This window comes from Gracilinanus agilis, chromosome 6 (assembly GCF_016433145.1).
Source record: "Gracilinanus agilis isolate LMUSP501 chromosome 6, AgileGrace, whole genome shotgun sequence".
Classification (NCBI taxonomy): domain Eukaryota; kingdom Metazoa; phylum Chordata; class Mammalia; order Didelphimorphia; family Didelphidae; genus Gracilinanus; species Gracilinanus agilis.
In genome coordinates, this window is record NC_058135.1 from 290,571,745 (window position 1) to 290,590,545 (window position 18,801).

General features: G+C 48.9%; 2 protein-coding genes and 1 pseudogene across 2 annotated transcripts; 2 read left to right on the forward strand and 1 right to left on the reverse strand.

Moving 5' to 3' along the window:
* The first annotated feature begins 6,427 nt into the window (after positions 1-6,427).
* Positions 6,428-7,212, forward strand: LOC123252018 (annotated as a pseudogene).
* A 1,696-nt stretch (positions 7,213-8,908) lies between these two features.
* CCDC87 (coiled-coil domain containing 87) lies at positions 8,909-11,593 on the reverse strand. The gene has a single exon (XM_044680910.1). It carries the CDS (start codon positions 11,591-11,593, stop codon positions 8,909-8,911), a length of 2,685 nt encoding a protein of 894 aa, XP_044536845.1.
* Positions 11,594-11,850: 257 nt separating this feature from the next.
* CCS (copper chaperone for superoxide dismutase) lies at positions 11,851-16,980 on the forward strand. The gene is made up of 8 exons (XM_044680078.1): positions 11,851-12,134; positions 12,423-12,495; positions 14,760-14,897; positions 15,199-15,376; positions 15,858-15,918; positions 16,221-16,298; positions 16,373-16,476; positions 16,586-16,980. The coding sequence occupies exons 1-8, from the start codon at positions 12,072-12,074 to the stop codon at positions 16,737-16,739; spliced, it is 849 nt and encodes a 282-aa protein (XP_044536013.1). The 5' UTR covers positions 11,851-12,071; the 3' UTR covers positions 16,740-16,980.
* Positions 16,981-18,801: the final 1,821 nt, after the last annotated feature.

The following is an 18,801-nucleotide window of genomic DNA, read 5'->3' on the forward strand; positions in this document are numbered from 1 at the left end:
GGGGCTTGTAGTGGGTTGAACTAGGCTCCATTTTGGCCCGTTCCCCTTGGGACCATTTGCCACGTATTTACATTTAACTCTCAGAGGTATCATTAGGTGGTTCTCTGGGCTGCTGGCTGCTTCCACCTCTTGGGGCCACAGATTTACGGTGCCTCAATATCCAGACACCCCCCAGCTGGTTCTGGTTCTGCGACTCTCCATAAATCTATGGACTGTCTCCTAAAACCCCCCTTAATTAAAGAGTGGGTCACCCCCAAGTACAGGCGACCGAGTCCTTTACTCTGAGAGCCACTTGCCTGGCCCCTCTGCTAAGCGGACTCCTGACTCGACCCCAAATGGGCTGTGTGGGCACCTCACGTCTTGGGGTACTCATTAGCGGGGCGGCTCAGGCAGCTGGGACTTCGGATCTCGCTGGGGAAACCTCCATTTGTTAACTTAGAAAAAACACAGAACTATGAAATAGTCATAAAAGCCACTCTTTGATCAAGGGAAAGGGGGAGCAGGGCTGAGGAGGCCTCTTATGCAGAGCTGCGCCTTGTGCAGAGTCCAGGATTGAACATGGCTTCGCTCTGCTCCCTGACCCCCTGGGAGTGACACTGGGCTAGAGGATGACTCCAAGGAACAAAGGAAATTGGGGGACTTCTATACCATTTGGGAAGATCCAGGGGCTGGGGGTAAGGATGGGATTTACAATCAAGCTTGGGAAAGGCATCCTAGCCAGAGGCTGGGGTGTCAGGGAAGAGGCTGCTTACTCAAGGGATACTCAAGGATGGTCCCTTCCCAGGTGTGTCTTCCTGGGACAGGGTCTGTGATACCAAGGGGAAGACTACCCAAGACAGAAGGGTCTTTAGCATTTACCCTGGGGTCTGCAACTGCTAGTCTGAGATTCCCTTCAGGGTGGATTCTCAGGGGAACAGGGAACAAGCCCAAGCTTTGGGGGTCTCCAGCCTACAAGCTAAAGTATTTTTCCGAAGTTACATGATTCATGTTCTCTCCCTCCCCTCTTCCCTCCCCCCTCCCAGAGATGACCAGCAATTCCACTGGGTTATACATGTATCTCTTGTCAACATGGAATCTAGAAACCCAAACTTGTAGCCTAGTAAGATCTGATGGACCCCAAGTTTTAGGACTAGCTTGTACGTTGGAGACCCCAAATCTTGTACGGGTTCTCCGTTCCACCCTGAAGGAATCTCAGGCTGGTAGTTTTAGACTGAGTAGTGGACCCTGAGGTAAATGGCAATCCCAGTTAGGTAGAGATAGACAAAGAGGGGGCCACACCTCCATAGCCTAAGCCCTGAGGATCTCAGGCAGAGCCCCCACCCACTGAATGCCTGAGTGCCAGAAGTCACAGACACACTACTGGAAAGAATATAAAAATCCCTAAACTGGGGCACTGGGAGAGTGTTAAAAAGAAATAAAGGAGAGAACCCCGGATGGTTGCTCCACTCATGCTGCTGTGCCAAGTCTTGGAGGGCAACCCCCCAGGGCTGTTCCACTCATGCTGTCTTGCTGGCCATTGATCCTGTCTTACTAATAAATCTTCTTTTTACTTTTAAGCTAAGTTTGGAGTCCTCTCATTCTTGAGAAAGGTTTCCTTCCCAAACCCAGGGGTTCACCATTTGCACCCCCATAACAGTATAGAGGTTCCCCAATTTCTTTTGATCCTTGGAGTTGTCAATCTCACACAGTTGGCTCTCCCAGGGATCAGGGATCAGAGCAACCAGAGTTCAATCCTCCTCGGACTCTGTGTGGGCATGGGGTGCGCAGCTGTTACCCCTTTTCTTAATTAAAGACTGCCTTTTCTGACTATTTGCAGGTGGAAGACCAGAGGTAGGAGGATATCAGAAAGGACCTTCAGGGGTCAGCTGGGGGGCTCAATGGATGGAGAGCCAGGCCTAGAGATGGGAGGTCCTAGATTCAAATCTGGCCTCAGACACTTCCCAGCTGTGTGACCCTGGGCAAGTCACTTAAACTCTACTGCCTAGCCTTTATTGTTCTTTTGCCTTGGAACCAATATACAGTATTGATTCTAAGATGGAAGGTAAGAGTTTAAAAAAAGAAAAAAGAACCTTCATTTCAGTTTTTCTTAGTCAGAAAATTGGTGTGGGGTAGGCTAGGACAAGGTAGCAGGTGCCTCGATGACTGTCCTGAAGACAAAAGGCAAAGGAAAATGGAGAGGGGCCTTGGGAAAGACTGACATAAGAGGGAATTACCAAGTTGGTTCCAGTCACTCTTGGGGAAAGACATTTGGACAGAGGATATTCCAGGGAGGGCAGTGGAGAGAAGCAGACTTTTTTTTTTTTAACCCTTAACTTCGGTGTATTGTCTCATAGGTGGAAGAGTGGTAAGGGTGGGCAATGGAGGTCAAGTGACCTGCCCAGGGTCACACAGCTGGGAAGTGGCTGAGGCCAGGTTTGAACCTAGGACCTCCTGTCTCTAGGCCTGACTCTCACTCCACTGAGCTACCCAGCTGCACAGACTTTTATTTTTATTTAAAACCCTTAATTTTTGTGTTATGGGGTTAAATGGGGGTTAAGTGACTTGCCCAGGGTCACCGAGGTAGGAAATGTGTGAGGCCAAATTTGAACCCAGGAACTCCTGCCTCTAGACCTGGCTCTGGGTCCACCGAGCCACCCAGCTACCCCCTTGGGGCTGTTTTGCTTGGATTGATGAGTTTACTCAATCTTCATTCTTTGTGATTGGCTTTTATATAATTGGCCTGGCCTTTGGCAGGAGCTAGTCAATAGAAGTTTGAAGTTTAAAGCTGCCCTCCTCCTTAAGAAGGAGATTTTGTTCTGAATCTCTCATCTCTTAGACCACCCAGCTTTAAGGAGGACAGATGAGGAAAGATGCCCCCTTCCTCCCCCCTTCCCCAGTGTTCCTGAAGGCTACTTGCCCCTGGCTTCCATCTAGTGTGCTAGGGATGGAGGCGAGGCCCTAGCACTGGGCTCTGTGAGCAAAGTGGAATTTCAGCTGCTCCAAAGAAAACTCAAGATGCTCACATTTACAGCCATCTCCATCCCAAAGGTTCACACAGGCTATTTGTGACCAACCTGTGGTAGAACCTCCCAAACTCATATCAGTCTGATCAGCCCCAGATAGACACGCTATACATTGATCCCAGGATAACGATGTTATTTTGGCCTTTTCTAAGTACAAAAGATGACCACCACCATGATGGAGGCCTTGTCCAAGACTCTCTTCTTCCCTCCAAGGCAGGCAGAATTGCAGATCCTATGTATCCTTGCCCTCTGTCGGCCATGACTATCCATGTCCCTTCGTGGTCACCAAAAATGTAAGATTTAAATTAATGTCCAATACTTCAAGCATTATATTTTATAAAGTTTATTAATGATCACTTGAAGTAAAGGAATAAAAAGGTAATTACAAAATATAAGGCCACATGAGTAGATTCTCCTGCCACTCACCTCACACCACCTCCACCAAACAGGATCACAGGAAGAGAGATCGAGAGGTGGGGCTACACAAAATTTATATCCTGCCTATGTCAGCATGTAATGTGAGGAGAGTGGGGTGCTGGGAATTGTAGTTCTGGGGTTCAGATTCCAATTACATAGAGCCCAAGCATTAGATATAAAAAGAGGGGTTTGGATTGGAAAATCACTGAAAACCCTCCCATCTCAACATGGTACAGTGGACGGAATGCTGGCCCAGGGTTCAAATCCACTTATAACTGTGTGACCTTAGTTGCTAAAGTTTCTTCCTTTCTTCCTCTCCAGACCTTGGTTTCCTTATCTGTAAAACGAGGCTGGACTAGATGAGTCTAAAGGACCCTTCCATTTCTAAGTCTTTCATCCTTTAGCCAAACCAGATAAGGCTCTTAAAAGGGGAGTTATCCTGAGAGGAAGGTAGCTGTAACTTCAAGTTCTGCCTTGATACACACTATTTTTGACAGTGAACTCTGCAGTGTTGCCAGACAACTTCCAAGCCTTAAAGTTGCCAGTGAATTGCTAAGATGTTTTGGCAGAAGAAGTCTGCAGAGCAGGTTTCCATTATCAAAATGAAATGACTTGTCTAGACCAGTGATGGACAAACTTTTTAAAGAGGGGGCCAAAGAAAAGGAAATGTTCATCTGCCGGTCTGTTTCTAAGGCAGCTCTTTCAAAGTTTCATTGTACTGTATCCTACTCATTATATTTTTCAGATTAGGAATAATGTCACACTTTGGGATAGAACATTTCAGGGGGCCACATCTGGGGACCGCATTTGGCCCTCTGGCCCACGGGCTGTAGTTTGCCCATCACTGGTCTAGACCAAGGTGGGGGAAAAAGTGTTTTCAGTTATATTTTATCTATCATTCTAAAGTGTTTTCAAGACCCATTTCATATTGGTCAGACTAAATTAGTCTAAGATATCAGGTGCATTTTAAAAGCTGCCAAAGGGAGCCCGTGTTAGCATCATAATGGCATTCCATCAGGTTGAATTGTTTGAGTTCTGTCTCTTAGCCACTCTACTTGGGATTTTCTTGGCAGAAATACTGGAACAGTTTACCATTTCCTTCTCCAGCTCATTTGACAGATGAGGAAACTGAGGTAAACAGGATAAAGTGAGTTGCACAGAAAACAGCAAGTATCTGTGTCAGCACTTGAACTCGGATCTTCTCGACTCCAGGCCAGGCATGCTGTGACCACTGTGCCACCTGGCTGTCCTATCAGATCGTAGTTAAGGGGGAGAAAACCCTTAGTGGTATGTCATAATGGGATATTTATATTAGACTTTGAGTCTGTTTTCTTCAGTGAGGGCTCCCTTCCAACAGTGGAGGGTGGCAAGCTCTCTGTGACTCAGTAGACCGACTTCCAGAATACCTGTAATCTAAAGATCACCTGGTAGCCACCCTGGTGGGCAGCTTTACATTCAACTGAAATGGCAAGGTGCACTAGAAAGGAGCGTGGAGGACAACGGCTGCTGGGTATGTGATCCTGACTCTTCTGAGCCTCAGTCTGCTTATTTGTAAAATGGCTACAAAGAGGCTTATAGAGTATCAGCTACAAAGCCAGTAGCAATCAGTATTGGTGGAGAGACTTCCCTGTACCAATAAAATCAACCACCAAAAAAATGTTGCCTCTGCATCACCAGATTGTGGTAAAATACCTTATAAACCTGATTTGAGTCGGGGGAGGGGGTGGACGCCATTTTGACCAGAAGACAAACGAAGCCAGGACAAAATGGGTAACTCTTGAAGGTTTGAAGGTTCAGAACAGGGCAGTTATTCCTCTGGATATTGAAAGAGGGAGATTTCTGAGTGAATCTTTTATGGCTATACCAAAAAAAATCACAGCTTCCACCCCTAAAAATATGGACGTTGTATGTGTATGTACATCTGAGAACATACTTATGGGATATGTGTGAGTATGCATCTATATCTAATCATGTATATGCATACATCTCCATTAATCTCTGTGTGAATGTAGGAAGGCACCTGGTAAAGTGGATTTAGAGAACTCCAGAAGGGCTTTGAGTCCACATTTGAACCCAGGGCCTCCTGTCTCTAGGCCTGGTTCTCAATCTACTGAGCAATCTAAGTTGTCCCCAGGACTAGCTGATTCTAAAGCCCCTCTGAGTTTTCAATCTATGATCCTACTTTCTCAGTGGCCAGAGCAGATTGCTAAGACTTAAGTTGTAGACCAGGCATAAATCTACATTGGTGGCTCAGTGGATTAAGAGCCAGGTCTAAAGACAAGAGGCCCTGGGTTCAAATGTGGCACCAGATACTTCCTAGGTGTGTGACCCTGGGCAAGTCACCTAACCCCCATTGCCTAGCCCTTACCACTCTTTTGCCTTGGAACCAATACTTAGTATTAATTCCAAGATGGAAGGTAAGGGTTTAGAAAAAAAAAAAAGAATACATATATATGTGTGTTTATATACATATATATGTATGTGTGTGCATTTACACATTTGAAAAATATTTGTATGTATAATTTTGACAAATAGAGAACTGTTAAAATTAGACTATTTTAGAAAAATTAAACCTCAGATGTTCAGGGTTGATCATCTAGTTGATTTATAAGACTGCATAATTTCACCTTGTTTTAGGTAGTAAACTTAATCTTTCCATTTGTGACCTGTCCATTTACTCTTACAGGACTCACAATCAGCCTTATAATCAAGCAATCCAAACTATGGAGACTGGGTCATAATATCAAAAGTGAATCTAGGGCAGCTGGGTAGCTCAGTGGAGTGAGAGTCAGGCCTAGAGACAGGAGGTCCTGGGTTCAAACCTGGCCTCAGCCACTTCCCAGCTGTGTGACCCTGGGCAAGTCACTTGACCCCCATTGCCCACCCTTACCAATCTTCCACCTATGAGACAATACACCGAAGTACAAGGGTTTAAAAAAAAAAAAAAAAAGTGAATCTAGGGGCAGTTACCGCCAGAGAGTTTTCTTTTCCTTTATCTCCTGTCTCTGATGGCCTCACAGAACCATGAATGGGCTGCTATCAGTGCTGCCAGCAGCGGCCTCTGGTAAGGGGGCTGAGCCTGGGGTGGGCGCGGCCCAAGGGTCCCTGGGCAAGAGATTACAACAGGAATTGATGACCCTGATGATGTCTGGAGATAAAGGAATTTCTGCCTTCCCAGAGTCAGACAATCTCTTCAAATGGGTCGGGACCATCGATGGTGCAGCTGGGACTGTATATGAAGATCTGAGGTACAAGCTTTCTCTGGAGTTCCCCAGCGGCTATCCATATAATGCTCCCACGGTGAAATTTGTCACACCCTGCTACCATCCTAATGCGGACACCCAAGGCAATATCTGTTTGGACATTCTCAAAGACAAGTGGTCAGCTCTGTATGACGTCAGGACCATCCTACTCTCTATCCAGAGCCTGCTGGGAGAACCCAATATTGATAGCCCATTGAACACACATGCTGCTGAGCTTTGGACAAACCCTACAGCCTTTAAAAAGTACCTGCTGGGGGAGCAGCTGGGTAGCTCAGTGGATTGAGAGCCAGGCCTAGAGACAGGAGGTCCTGGGTTCAAATCTGGCCTCAGACACTTCCCAGCTGTGTGACCCTGGGCAAGTCACTTGACCCCCATTGCCTACCCTTACCACTCTTCCACCTATGAGTCAATGCACAGAAGTTGAGGGTTTAAAATAAAAAAAAAAATAAATTAAAAAAAAAAAAAAGTACCTGCTGGAAACCTACATGAAGCAGGTGACCAGCCAAGAGCCCTGACCCTGACTGCCCAGCTTCCTTTGCCTTCATCTTATGTGTGTGTGTGTATGTATGTATCTATGTGTATGTAGCCTTTTCCTTCCTGAAGGCCTGTCTTCTCCCTTCTGTCCAGTTCTCTGTCACAGACTGTTTTCCTTTTCTTCTCTTTCTTTGTTCAACTCTAGTCCAGACCTCAACATTAATGGATAAATAAATTTTGTTTTGTTTAAAAAAAAAAAAAAAAGTGAATCTAGCAGAGAATCCTAGGGCTTAGGGCAGTAATGGCAAACCTTTTAGAGACCATGTGCCATACCCTACCCCTCCCCTTACCCCTACCCCACACAGGGGAGGGAGAAAGTGTTCCTATTGGGCTGCTGGGCAGAGGGGTGGGTGAAATGAGGATGGTCCTCAGCCTGAGTGGAGGGGGGAGGAGAATAAGTGCTCTCATTGAGCTATGGGCAGAGGAGCCAGTGATGTGAAAAAATGTTGTCAGGCACAGTGGAGAGGGGCAGGGGAGAAGCTCAGCTCGAGTCCCTCTGCCTTTCTAGTAAGAAACTGTGGCAAGGGGGTGGGGCATACATGCCTACAGAAAGTGCTCTGCATACCCTCTTTGGCATGCGTGCCTCAGGTTCACCATCACAGGCTTAAGAGGAAGAAGCCTGGATGAAAGTATATTCCCTTGCCCATTTCCAAGTCCAGCTTAGGTGGTTAGTGAACCTATTTCCTGATTACTAACATCCTTATTCTAATGTTTCCTCCTCTAAAAAAGCCTCCTCTGATATATAAACAAATCCCTGGAGCTGAGGCACAGGGTCTCCAACAGATGTATATTTGGTTGAGTATCAATCATAACCTGGTTTATGAGGGACAGGAGTTGGGGAAGGGACCATACCCCAGAGTCATAGGCTCAAGATCTGTGAAAGAACCTCCCAGACCTCTAGAGTCCAAAGAAGCCTCAACGAATTCCTCTATTAGTCTTTAGCTCCTTTGAAGACAAAGGTCAGCAAAATTGGAAGTGTGTCTTTACTCTATCTTTTCCTCAGACATTCAGGGTCTTCATGCTGCCCCCTGGTTCCTGCCCTAAAACTCTACCTCACTAGGGCAGAGTATAGGCTCTCTTTCTCTCCATATTCTTCCCTTTCAAAACCCACCCCCAGCAAAAGTTTGAGAAGCCCCTTTGTATCTGAGCTCACTGATAGTGTCTGCCCCACTTTCAATGGGGCCAAGAGAACAAAAATACAGCTTTGGTAGTCAACAACAGGCTGAAGAGTCACACACCCTATCAGCCACAGCCTTCTGTAACTGCTGATTAAGCCAAACCTGAGAAGGGCCTCCCCCCCCCCTTTTTTTTTAATCTCTTCTTCAGCAAGTAGTCTCTAGTCAAGCTTCCCTCTGAATGAGAATAGAATGAATAGCTAAACAGGTCCTCTCTGTTTTGTTTTACTTGGCAAGGCTCATTTAACCAAAGTCTAAGGTTCAGACTCAATTATTTTGAGGTAGGTTATATTGACTGAGCAGGACTTGAAATTACCCAGCCAATTTGGGGCCGGCGAGTCCTTTTGTATAACAGTAATTTTCATCCTAAAGCTATGGTATCTGTTATAATAAAATATGAACTCAGTGAAGATCTCCTTAATGAGAAGTCCTATGTTCCTGGGGCCTGGCTTTCTTCAGTGATCCATTTGGAGGACTAGGTGGGACAGGGTCTAGAGAAGGGGCTGGTGTCTGCTGTTTAGACATTTCTGGGAGAGGAGATGAGACCACTTCCCGAGTTTCCTGTGTTTTTAGGATTGAGGGAAGGCAGTCGTGAGCCCTTCTGGACTCGGACCAGCCCCTTGGCTCTACGTTCTTGCTGTAGCCAGTACAACATCTCGACTTTGTCTCTCTTCATCTTCTCCAGATAACACCGTCCCTTGTATGTCACCGAGTCCCCAAAGGCAGTCTGGATATCCTGGAGGAGCTTGTTCAGAAGTTTCTCCACTGAACTGATCTTTGTATATAAGTCATTACGGATCTGGGACTCTTCCGTCCAGCGCCAGAGGTCATAATCAACCTTCAGAAAGAAGCGGTTGGGGTCTGAGGCTTCTTGCTCAAAACGCTCCAACTGTGCTAATAAGAGCTCTCGCTCCTGGATAGGGGTTAAGGCCTTCTCCCAGGCCTTCACCAGAGCAGGAAGCTGCCCTATTCGGGCATTAGTGCTATATTTGATGGCCATGTCCAGCCGGTCTTTGTCAGGCACCTGCAGGGCTGTCCAGATTCTCTCTAGTCGCTTCTGAAGTTGCTTTGCTTTCTTTCGGTCCCCCAGGGATTTGATCCCTTCAGCTCCCAGACCATCCTCTAAGACTGTGTTGACATCCCAGACACCTTGCACAAACTCCCCAGTCTCATCCTCTTGTAACATTGGAGGTGGGAGTGGAAGTTCCATACTATCACTGATGATGACAGGAACTTCCACAGGTTCATCCTCAGGGTACATGTGGAAGATGACGTGGAGGAAATCACACTCCTGAGTGGCTAAGTACATGAAGTAGTCATCGGAGGTTAGGGTAGCCCTCCACCAGCGCATCCAGGAGTTCTTATGTCTGATCCAATGCTTACTGCGCTGTGGGGTTGGTGGAGGCGGCAGTGGGTCAGAGCTTAAGGTATGTATCCTGTGTTTTCCGATGCCATCCAGGTCAGGGTTGATGATCCGTTTCTTGGGATCTTTGTTCAGTAAGGATGAACCCATAAGACCTGACCAGTCAACATTAGATGCGGCCTCCACAAGGGACCCCTTATCAAATTGCAGATGGTCAGCAGAGACTCGACTCATGAGCTCCTTGTAGATCTCCCGGATGCTATCCCCAGCAAAAAGCACAATGTCTAGTTCTTTTAAAAGTTTGCTGTCCAACTCACCAGACAAGTGATTGTAGAGAACATTTTCTTCCTTCACATAGAAGTTGTCATGGAATGCCCTCTCAGAGACTCGAACACCTGCTGCCTGGACCACAGTCTGATCTTTCAACTTCAGAGCCACTGTAACCGGCTGTGGATGCTCTGGGGTTCTCAGGTTGGGCTTGTAGTCCCATTTTCCAGAAGCTTCTTCTTCTTGCAGGGCCTTTAGAGTTCTCTGCAGCTCTTCTACTCGCTGGTCAGCTTTTGGGCCTCGGGTCATAGCTCCTAGGAGAGGGGGCAAGGAAGAACTCGGCTTGGGCTTACTGATCAAGTCTACTTCCAAGTCTTTTATAATGTACCTGATGTCATCTGTAACTGTGCCCACGAAGGTCTCTGTGCTGGTCTCACATTCCAGGATGAGAGGGGTCAAGGTTCGAGGGGGAGGTGAACGGATGCCCAGTTCATCTGAAAGCTTCCAACCTTCTCTCAGGCAGGGCAATGAGTAGCATTTCCGGGGGAAATGGAGCTTCAGGAAGGTATCAAAATCTAAGTCCCCCTCCAAACTCAGACTACTTGGAGAATGAACCTCCCTAACAAGGTTATCCTCAGACATCTTGGGGGATCTGGGGTGTAGAGTTGGTAGCCATCGCAGATACTTTCTCTGGTCCAGGTCTGGGATAGACCTCAGTCCTTTTAAACGGTCGAGACAAGGCCTGGCTAGGAAATCTGCTGGCCGGCTCAAGTGGATCAAATAATTCATGTTCAAGGCTGAGCATGGGATCTGGGAGAAGCCAGTGCTGTGTGGCCAGGGTAGAGGACAGAGCTTGGAAGCCTGGAAGGTACCAATGGCTTGCTGTGGAATGAGGGCCCGCTTGCGGTAATCGTCTGCCTTGGCCAAGATGCCCTTCTTCAGGAAAGGGCGGAGGCCCAGCAGGTCTTTGAAGTCCAAGACCAGGCGGTAGTAGACAAGGGGGCTGGTGAGGAAGCGGGTGCAGTCAGTGGCCAGGCAGGCAGATAGGCGGGTGAGTGTGGCAGACTCAGTGAGCACAGAGTCTGGGGTAGACAGGGTGATCAATAGGTGCAGATAGCGCAGAAATAGCTGCTCTGCTGACAACACCACATGAGTCTCCACACGTTGGCGAAGGCGCTGCTGGTCCCTTGCGCTGAGGCCTGGTTCAGGCTCGGGCATCTGCCAGCCATACTGCACCTCCGACAAGATGACCTCAGCCAGCCGCCGCCTGCCATCAAGGGGCACCTCTGGCCCGATACCCACACGGGAGAGCCGCTCAGCCACCAACTTGCACAGGGATCCAGGTGACAGCTGCTCCAAGAAGAAGGAGTCCCGGCCAGACGCTTCTTCGATTCCTACTCGAGCCTCTGTTGGCGTAGGCAGCGGCTCCGGGGTCTCCAGGACCACATCGTCGGGGAAAAGCGACAGGGGCTGCAAGAGCCGATGGTACAGTTTTTGGAGCTCTGGGTCCGCTGACCGGTCCTGCGGTGGCTGCCGCTTCCCTCGCCCCAGCCCGTACTTCTTGGACTCCATTGTTGCTGCTGCTTTCCCTACTGCTGCTGCTACTGCTGACCCTTAGAACTGGATCACCTAGCATCAGGCACGGGCTCCAGACGCCAGGACGCGTCGCCATGGCAACAGACACCGGAAAAGGAAGTGGCTGAACTGCGCTGTGGAGCCTGGCCAATAGCGGCACACAGTCAAGGACAGGAGAGAGAGCGGAGCCTATGAACTGGGAGGCGGGGAATATAAGGTCTCCTGATATCCTCTGGACTATTCAGAATGGTGAATAGCTAACCTAGGAGGCGAGACAGATTGGGAGGGTCTCGTGGCCCGGCCTCCTTTGTGCCCATCTGCCCGGCGAGTGGCTAACCGGGGCCCGGAGGCGGAGAGAAGGCCGAGTCTAAGCCCGCCTGCAGCACGTAAGAGTCCGGAGGTCTCATAGCCCCGCCCCAACCGCTCGACTTCTGGTGTCTCTGGGGCAAGTCGTCTGGACTCTGGGAGGTTGAAGATGGCGTCGGCTGCGACCGCATCTGCGCCTGCGCGGGTTGCGGAAAGCAGTACAGTTTGCACGGTGAGGGGGAAGGTGGATCTCAATGGGGGCTGTAGGGTGGACTGACAGACCGCCCTGGCTCCTGGGAGAACCCTAATCCGGGTTTGGGCCGGCACGGGTTGCCTCGCTGCGAGTCACGTGGGGCTGGGCAATACCGCCCCTATTGGCCCAAACTTCTAGCCCCCAAGACTCGGCCCCGCCCTCTGATCAGCATAAACACACCCCTTATCAGCATAGCCCCTCCCTCCTCTTAGGCCCGCCCCTTATGGGCATGCTCTACCTTCCCTCCAATGCTCCTCTACCTCACAGCTGGAGTTCGCCGTGCAGATGAGTTGCCAGAGCTGCGTGGACGCGGTGCAGAAGTCTCTGCGTGGCGTGGCAGGTAAGAGATCGAGGCAGGCTTCCTTGTTCTTCTCCGAGCCTCAGTTTTCCCACCTGTAAAAGTGTGAGGCGGCCTGAATGACCACTCCGGTCACTCTTCTGTCCACCATCTCTGGTCAGTCCCATCAGCGTCCTCCACTGCCACTCCTATTCAGTGCCCTGCCCAAGCCTCTCCCCACCTCCAGCAGCCTGCTGGTCACCTCCTACGGGTACCCTGGACGTCTAAAAGGAGACATCAACAAAATGGAACAACTTACCTTCACTCTGTACCCCACTGACCGCCTCAAAAAACAGGACCCCTAACCACAGCTCTTGAAGCTTTGCTTCTGTTGAGAGGGCCTTCTTTTCAGCCACAGAGCTTCCTCAGCCCCATCCCCAATCTCCCACTATCCACTGCCCATCTCCCACCTCTGCAGCTCGCTTAGACGGGCCACCCTTCTGTTATACGTGCTGCCAAAGCAAACGGGTCCGCTCTTCTGGGAATGCCATCCCCACCCACCTCTGCTGCCTACATTCTGGATCCTCTTTCACAGTGCTGCCCAAGGGTCGCCTGCCACAAAGCCTTTCTGCATTCCTAGTTTGTATTTCCTTTTCTGTGGCATAGCCCAGTCGAATTTGAGCCCCTTGAGGGCAGAGATTTTTCATTTTTGTCTCTGTTCTCCCCTGGTACAGGGCAGATGGTTCAATGTTCAGTCACCCCCTGCTCCAGGCAGGCCTCAGCACCACCCCTACTCCCTGGACTGATGAGCTGTTTCCAGCGCTGCCCATCTGCAATTTATCTTCCATATGGCTGCCAAAGGAATCTTCCTGGGATGCATGTCTGACCGTGTCTTCTCTCCCCTGCTCAGAATGTCCTGGCCCTGTCTCTTGCCTGTAAGGCAATGTCAGATTCTCTCAATGGCATCAAATGCCCCTTGGCAACCTGTCCAGATCCAGAGCTTTTCAGTGCCAAAAACAGCAGCTGATGTTGGACTTTCTCTCTTCCTGCACTTTGTTCCTCCTCAAGCTTCCTCCATACTTTTGCCCAGGCTGTGCCCTGTGCTTGAAATGCTTTCCTTTCTTCTCTGGGGCTCTATGAATCCTTATGTACCTTTAGCTAGAAGGCATCAGAAGCAGTACTTGAACCCAGGACTTCCTAGATACAGGCCAGGCACCTCAAGGTGTACATTACTGTCTGTCTGGGCGGCCATGGCAAGCAGGTCCTCACCCCTCTGAGGGCCCTCCCAGGCCAACTAAAGCCACTTTTTAGGGAAGATTCTTCTGTGATGCAAGTGATTTCTTACCATCTTTTCTTGGCCCTCTGAGCCAGACTTAGCGCTATTCTTTCTTGCACGAGAGTTACTTGTTTTCATGCCTTCCTCCTTCCCTCCCTCCCTTCTCCATCACAAACACATCACCTCAGACTGACCTTGTTTCCTTTTGGGACATAGTGACTAGACCAGTGGGTCCAGTCCAGGAAAACATTTGATAAAGGCTCGAATGCTGCTCCTTGGGCTAGCACCATCCTGGTGGTTTTGGAGATGCTTAAACAGCTGGATCCCAAGATATTCATCATCGGCTGGACTTCAGTTTGGAGATGGCCATGCATATATGATATCAAGGTCTACAATCAGAGCACCAGTGGGGTGCTGCAGTTGGCTCACAAGTGTAAGCTGACATGCTGAATGCCAAGATCAGAGGCTTTCGGAGCATCAGGCTCAGTGTAAGAGGATGGGTTCAAAAGCTTAGACTTAACCTTGAAAAACAAACACTCCTCTACAGATTCAAGATGGAGAAGGCATGACTAGATAGCAGTCTATCTGAAAAGCTCAGCTTGATGATTGGGGAGAACGCTGGAGGCCTAAGTTCCAAATCTGACTTGACACTTCTTTTTAAAATAAAAATCTTACTTTCTGTCTTGGAATCAATACTGCAATAGGGGTTAAGAGACCAGCTAGGAAGTGTTTAGCGCCAAATTTGAACCCAGGACCTTCCATCTCTGGACTGACTCTCAATCCACTGAGCCTCCTAGCTACCCCCTGGACACTTTTTTAAAATGAAAAGTTGCTTTTGCTTTTTGGGGCCTGAAACACCCCGACAAATGGGAGCATTTTCCTCTACAAAGAACAGAGAGAGAGGATTGTATAAGAATTGGGGAATTGTATTATATATGGCTCATTGAGTTTCTTTTAAGCCAAGTTCTTGCCAGTAGCCAGGCAGGGTCATCCAGCCTTCCTCCATCTGCTGCTGTCTCTTCCTCCTCTTCCTCCTCCTTTGTTCTCACAGGTGTCCAGGGAGTGGAGGTGCATCTGGAGAATCAGAGCGTCCTGGTGACAACCACCTTACCCAGCCAGGAAGTGCAGAATCTCCTGGAGAGCACAGGGCGCCAAGCAGTGCTCAAGGGCATGGGCAGCCACATGCTTCGTGAGAATCTGGGTCTTGGGGTTGTGGCGGGAATGGGGATTCAAGTCTAGAAGAGGAACAGTATCAGAGGGAGAGGAGGACGGACGTAGGGGCTGCAAAGAGATCACTTGAGGCCTAAAGGGTAGGGAGACTTTCAGAATTCTTGGCTTCTGGAGATGGAAAAACTCTGGGCCCAAGGGTCTCCATGTCCTGGGAATCATGAGTGGAGGTATCCGACTGTCCTTCTTCCTAGAGAGAAGGAAGCCTGGAGGAGGGTCAGTGTGGGTTAGGGAAGGAAGTTCACCCTGTCTTGGTCTTACAGAGAACCTGGGTGCTGCAGTGGCCATGATGGGGCAGCCAGGGGCCGTGCAAGGAGTTGTGCGTTTCCTACAAGTGTCCCCCAAAAGCTGCCTCATTGAGGGGACAATCGATGGCCTAGAGCCTGGGCCCCATGGCCTCCACGTCCATCAGTTTGGGGACTTGACTCAAAATTGTGCCAGGTGGGTAGGACCAAACTGGGACCAACTAGGAAACAGAAGAGACTACAGCCCTTGGAAATGACTGTGCCAGCCTTGTGTGCCCCCTTGGTGTCTTTGCCCTTTTTTCTGGGTACAGATGTCCAGAAAGCCCATAAGGCTTTGTGGTTCTGGCTATACTACAGGTGCCCTGTGGTATTGGTATTCCCAGAGGAAAGAATGTAATGATGGGGTAGGGGCGGGGCCATGGGCCAGGGCCAGGGTATTCCCAGAGGAAGTGTGAGGCCTAGGTAAAGGGGGGAAAATTGTTCACAAGCTTCTTGGGGTGACTGAGTGGGGGCTTAGCAGACAAGGTCTGTCTGCCAGCCAGAATTTCCTGCAATGTTCCAGGCACAGTTAATGCTGGGGACACAACTGAGGAATAGCTAAGGGAACAGAGCCTGAAGTAGGTGGAGGGGACATCCTTGCTTGTTCTCCATGCTCACAAAATACCTTTGGGTTGTAGCTGTGGAGACCACTTTAACCCTGATGGAATGCCACATGGCGGCCCCAAGGACACCCAACGGGTAAGTGCTAGTGCCAGAAAGGAATCATGGGAGCTAGACCTCAGCAACCACCCAGGCCAGCCCTTCCTTTGACATCTGAGGACACTGTGGCCCGGGAAGCAAGTGACTGTCCCCAGGCTGGAACTACTCACCACCGGGAAAAGAGCCTCTGCCAAAAAGTTTGGAGCCCAGGGATGGTGGCAGGCAAGTGGGAGGGTGAGGAGATTCGAGGTGCCTTCCAGTTCTTCTTACCTTCGCTGCTTTGGCTAAAAGTCAGCATAGATGGGCAAGAAGGCCTCTCTAGCCATTTTGCTCCCTTCTAGCACCAGGGAGATCTGGGGAACGTCTGTGCCGATGCTGATGGGAGAGCAACCTTCAGAATAGAGGATGAGCAGCTCAAGGTGAGGTGCTGAGGCAGCTGGCCCTAGGGGGGGTCTTCTCACCAAGCAGGGCCTAAGAGCTACTTCCTCTGCAGGTATGGGACATCATTGGCCGAAGTCTGGTCGTTGATGCAGGTGAAGATGACCTTGGTCGGGGAGGGCACCCACTCTCCAAGATCACCGGCAACTCTGGAGAGAGGTGAGGAAACTCCCCCTGTCCTTGTAGTTCTCTTTTCATGGAAGTGTCTCCCTGATGGGAAGGAACCCCTTCACACTCCAGACCAACTACACATTTCTGTCTCCCATAGGTTGGCTTGCGGCATCATCGCTCGCTCTGCCGGCCTCTTCCAGAATCCTAAGCAGATCTGCTCCTGTGACGGCCTCACCATCTGGGAAGAGCGGGGCCGGCCTGTAGCTGGTGAGGGCCGGAGGAAGCCTGATCAAACCCCTTCTCATCTCTGACTTGCCTCTGCTGGGATGGGGTGAGCCTTCTCTTATGCCTCTACCTGAGAAGGTGTGGATTATGTTCCACCGTCTCTAATCAAGTCGAATCAGAAAACCCTCCTTTCCTTGTGGGACCCAACATCCAAGGTGACCCTGCTAACTCATTCCAGTGCCAAGGAGGCAAAGATGCTCGCGGCAGCTTCTCCTCATCTTTCTCCTGCTCCTTCTCCTCAAATTAAAGGTTTATTTTCCTATCAAACTAAATGCTTGGTCGTTCTTCTTCCCCCTCAACAGAGGAAGGATAGCCACCATCTAGCTTCTTTCCTAGGTCCAATTTAGCTTGTATTGATATCTTTTGGTTTTTACGATACCTTCATTTCCAAATAGATCCCCTTCTCATCAAACTACCCCAGGAGTTATTCCTTATAACTGTGATGGCAAACTTATGGCAGAAGAGTGGCAAGGGAAGTATCTGAAGCCAATTCCTTGCTCTCGTGTCCCATTGATTACACCTCACCCAAGTTGCAAGCCTGGATTACTCCACCATCTGCATCCTTCAGTGTTCACACCAAGAAGGAGCTTGAGAAAATCACGAAACTGGCATCAGGGTACACTCGGGGTTGTGTGATCTAATCTCAGGGATTTTCCTGTAAGCAAGAAAAACATTCTATTCCTTCCTAATCAATTATGCACAGAGACTGTTCTAGACATTCTCGTCTCTCTTCAAGACTCCCATAGTATTCTCGTTCTCACTCTTTCAACTGAGGATCTCACCTCTTTACTAAAAAATGGCGACTCTTGATCTTTTCTCCTGCCATCTTCCCAGCAAACTAAGTCCTCTGTCATCCTCACTCTCACTAATCTTCAAAATCTCCCTGTCTGCTTCCTGCTTCTTGGTCATCTGTGTCTTCCTCATCCTTAAAAAAACCTTCATTTGGTCCAGCCTTCTCCACTAGCTGTCCTCTTATAGCTCTCTCCTTTCCTGGCTAACCTCCTTGAAAAATCCTTCTACGATTGGTGCCTCCACTTGCTGCCTTCGCTAATTCACTCTAAACCTACAATCTAAACCTTCTGTAATCCCGCTTTTGACCTCATCACTCAACTGGAACTGCTCTCTCCAAAGCTACCAATGTTATTTTAATTGCCAAATATTGTGACCTTTCAACCTTTGTCACTATTGGTCACTTTCTCCATGTAGCTATACCCTCTTTGGGGACAGTTAGGTAGCACAGTGGATAGAGCACCAGAGCTCCCGGAGACGGGAGAACCTGAATTCGGATATGGCTTCAGATAACTTCCTAGCTATGTGACCCAAGGCAAGCTAGTTAACCCTGATTTCCTTCCTACCTCTTGCCACTTTTCTGTCTCAGAATTGGTACTAAGATGAAAGGGTTCTAACAAACAAAAATACACACACACACACTCTTCATTTCATGAAGCTACTCCTTCTGTGACTGCTCCTCAGACTCCTTTGCTGGATCTTAGCACCCAAATAGCTGTGTTTGTCCTTCAAAGCTCTATCTGGGGCCATCTTCTTTTCTCGTTCTATGCTATCTCAGCTAGTGATTTCATAAGCTTCTGTGGGTTCATTTACCTAATCAGGAGGCCCCTAGTGCCACATAATCCAGCCCTTGTCTCTGCTACGCTTCAGTCTCTTAAATGCAAACCATCTCTTCAACATTTTGAGCTCTCCCAAAGCCATCTCAACCCCAACGTGTTCAAAATCAGAACTAATGATCCTTTCCTGTGTAACCTCCCCTCTTTCCACTTTCCCAATTGTTGAGAAAACCACCATCACCGCAGTCAGGCTCGAAACCTTGGTGTCCTCTTCGGTTCCTTCCTCACAAACTCTAATCAATGTCATTTCTTCCCTCGAAACATCTGTCCTGTAGGTATGTCCCTTTTCCCCCTCTGACACAACCTCCACCCTGGGGCATCATCACCTCTTACATTGTCTTTTTTTTAGGCATTATTTATTAGTGTAGCCATATTCTTGCATAGGTTTTAGACTCATCAAAACAATGGTTTTGATAGGACTAAGTTTTTTTTTTTTCCAGATTGCATTTCAATACAATTTTTG

Excerpts from the sequence above, each read along its gene's own strand:
- CCDC87 (XM_044680910.1), bottom strand. The coding sequence starts at position 11,593 with ATGGAGTCCAAGAAGTACGGGCTGGGGCGAGGGAAGCGGCAGCCACCG.
- CCS (XM_044680078.1), top strand. The coding sequence starts at position 12,072 with ATGGCGTCGGCTGCGACCGCATCTGCGCCTGCGCGGGTTGCGGAAAGC. Across the intron at positions 12,496-14,759 it reads GTCTCTGCGTGGCGTGGCAG|GTGTCCAGGGAGTGGAGGTG; the intron begins GTAAGAGATCGA and ends TTGTTCTCACAG. Across the intron at positions 15,377-15,857 it reads TTGACTCAAAATTGTGCCAG|CTGTGGAGACCACTTTAACC; the intron begins GTGGGTAGGACC and ends TTTGGGTTGTAG.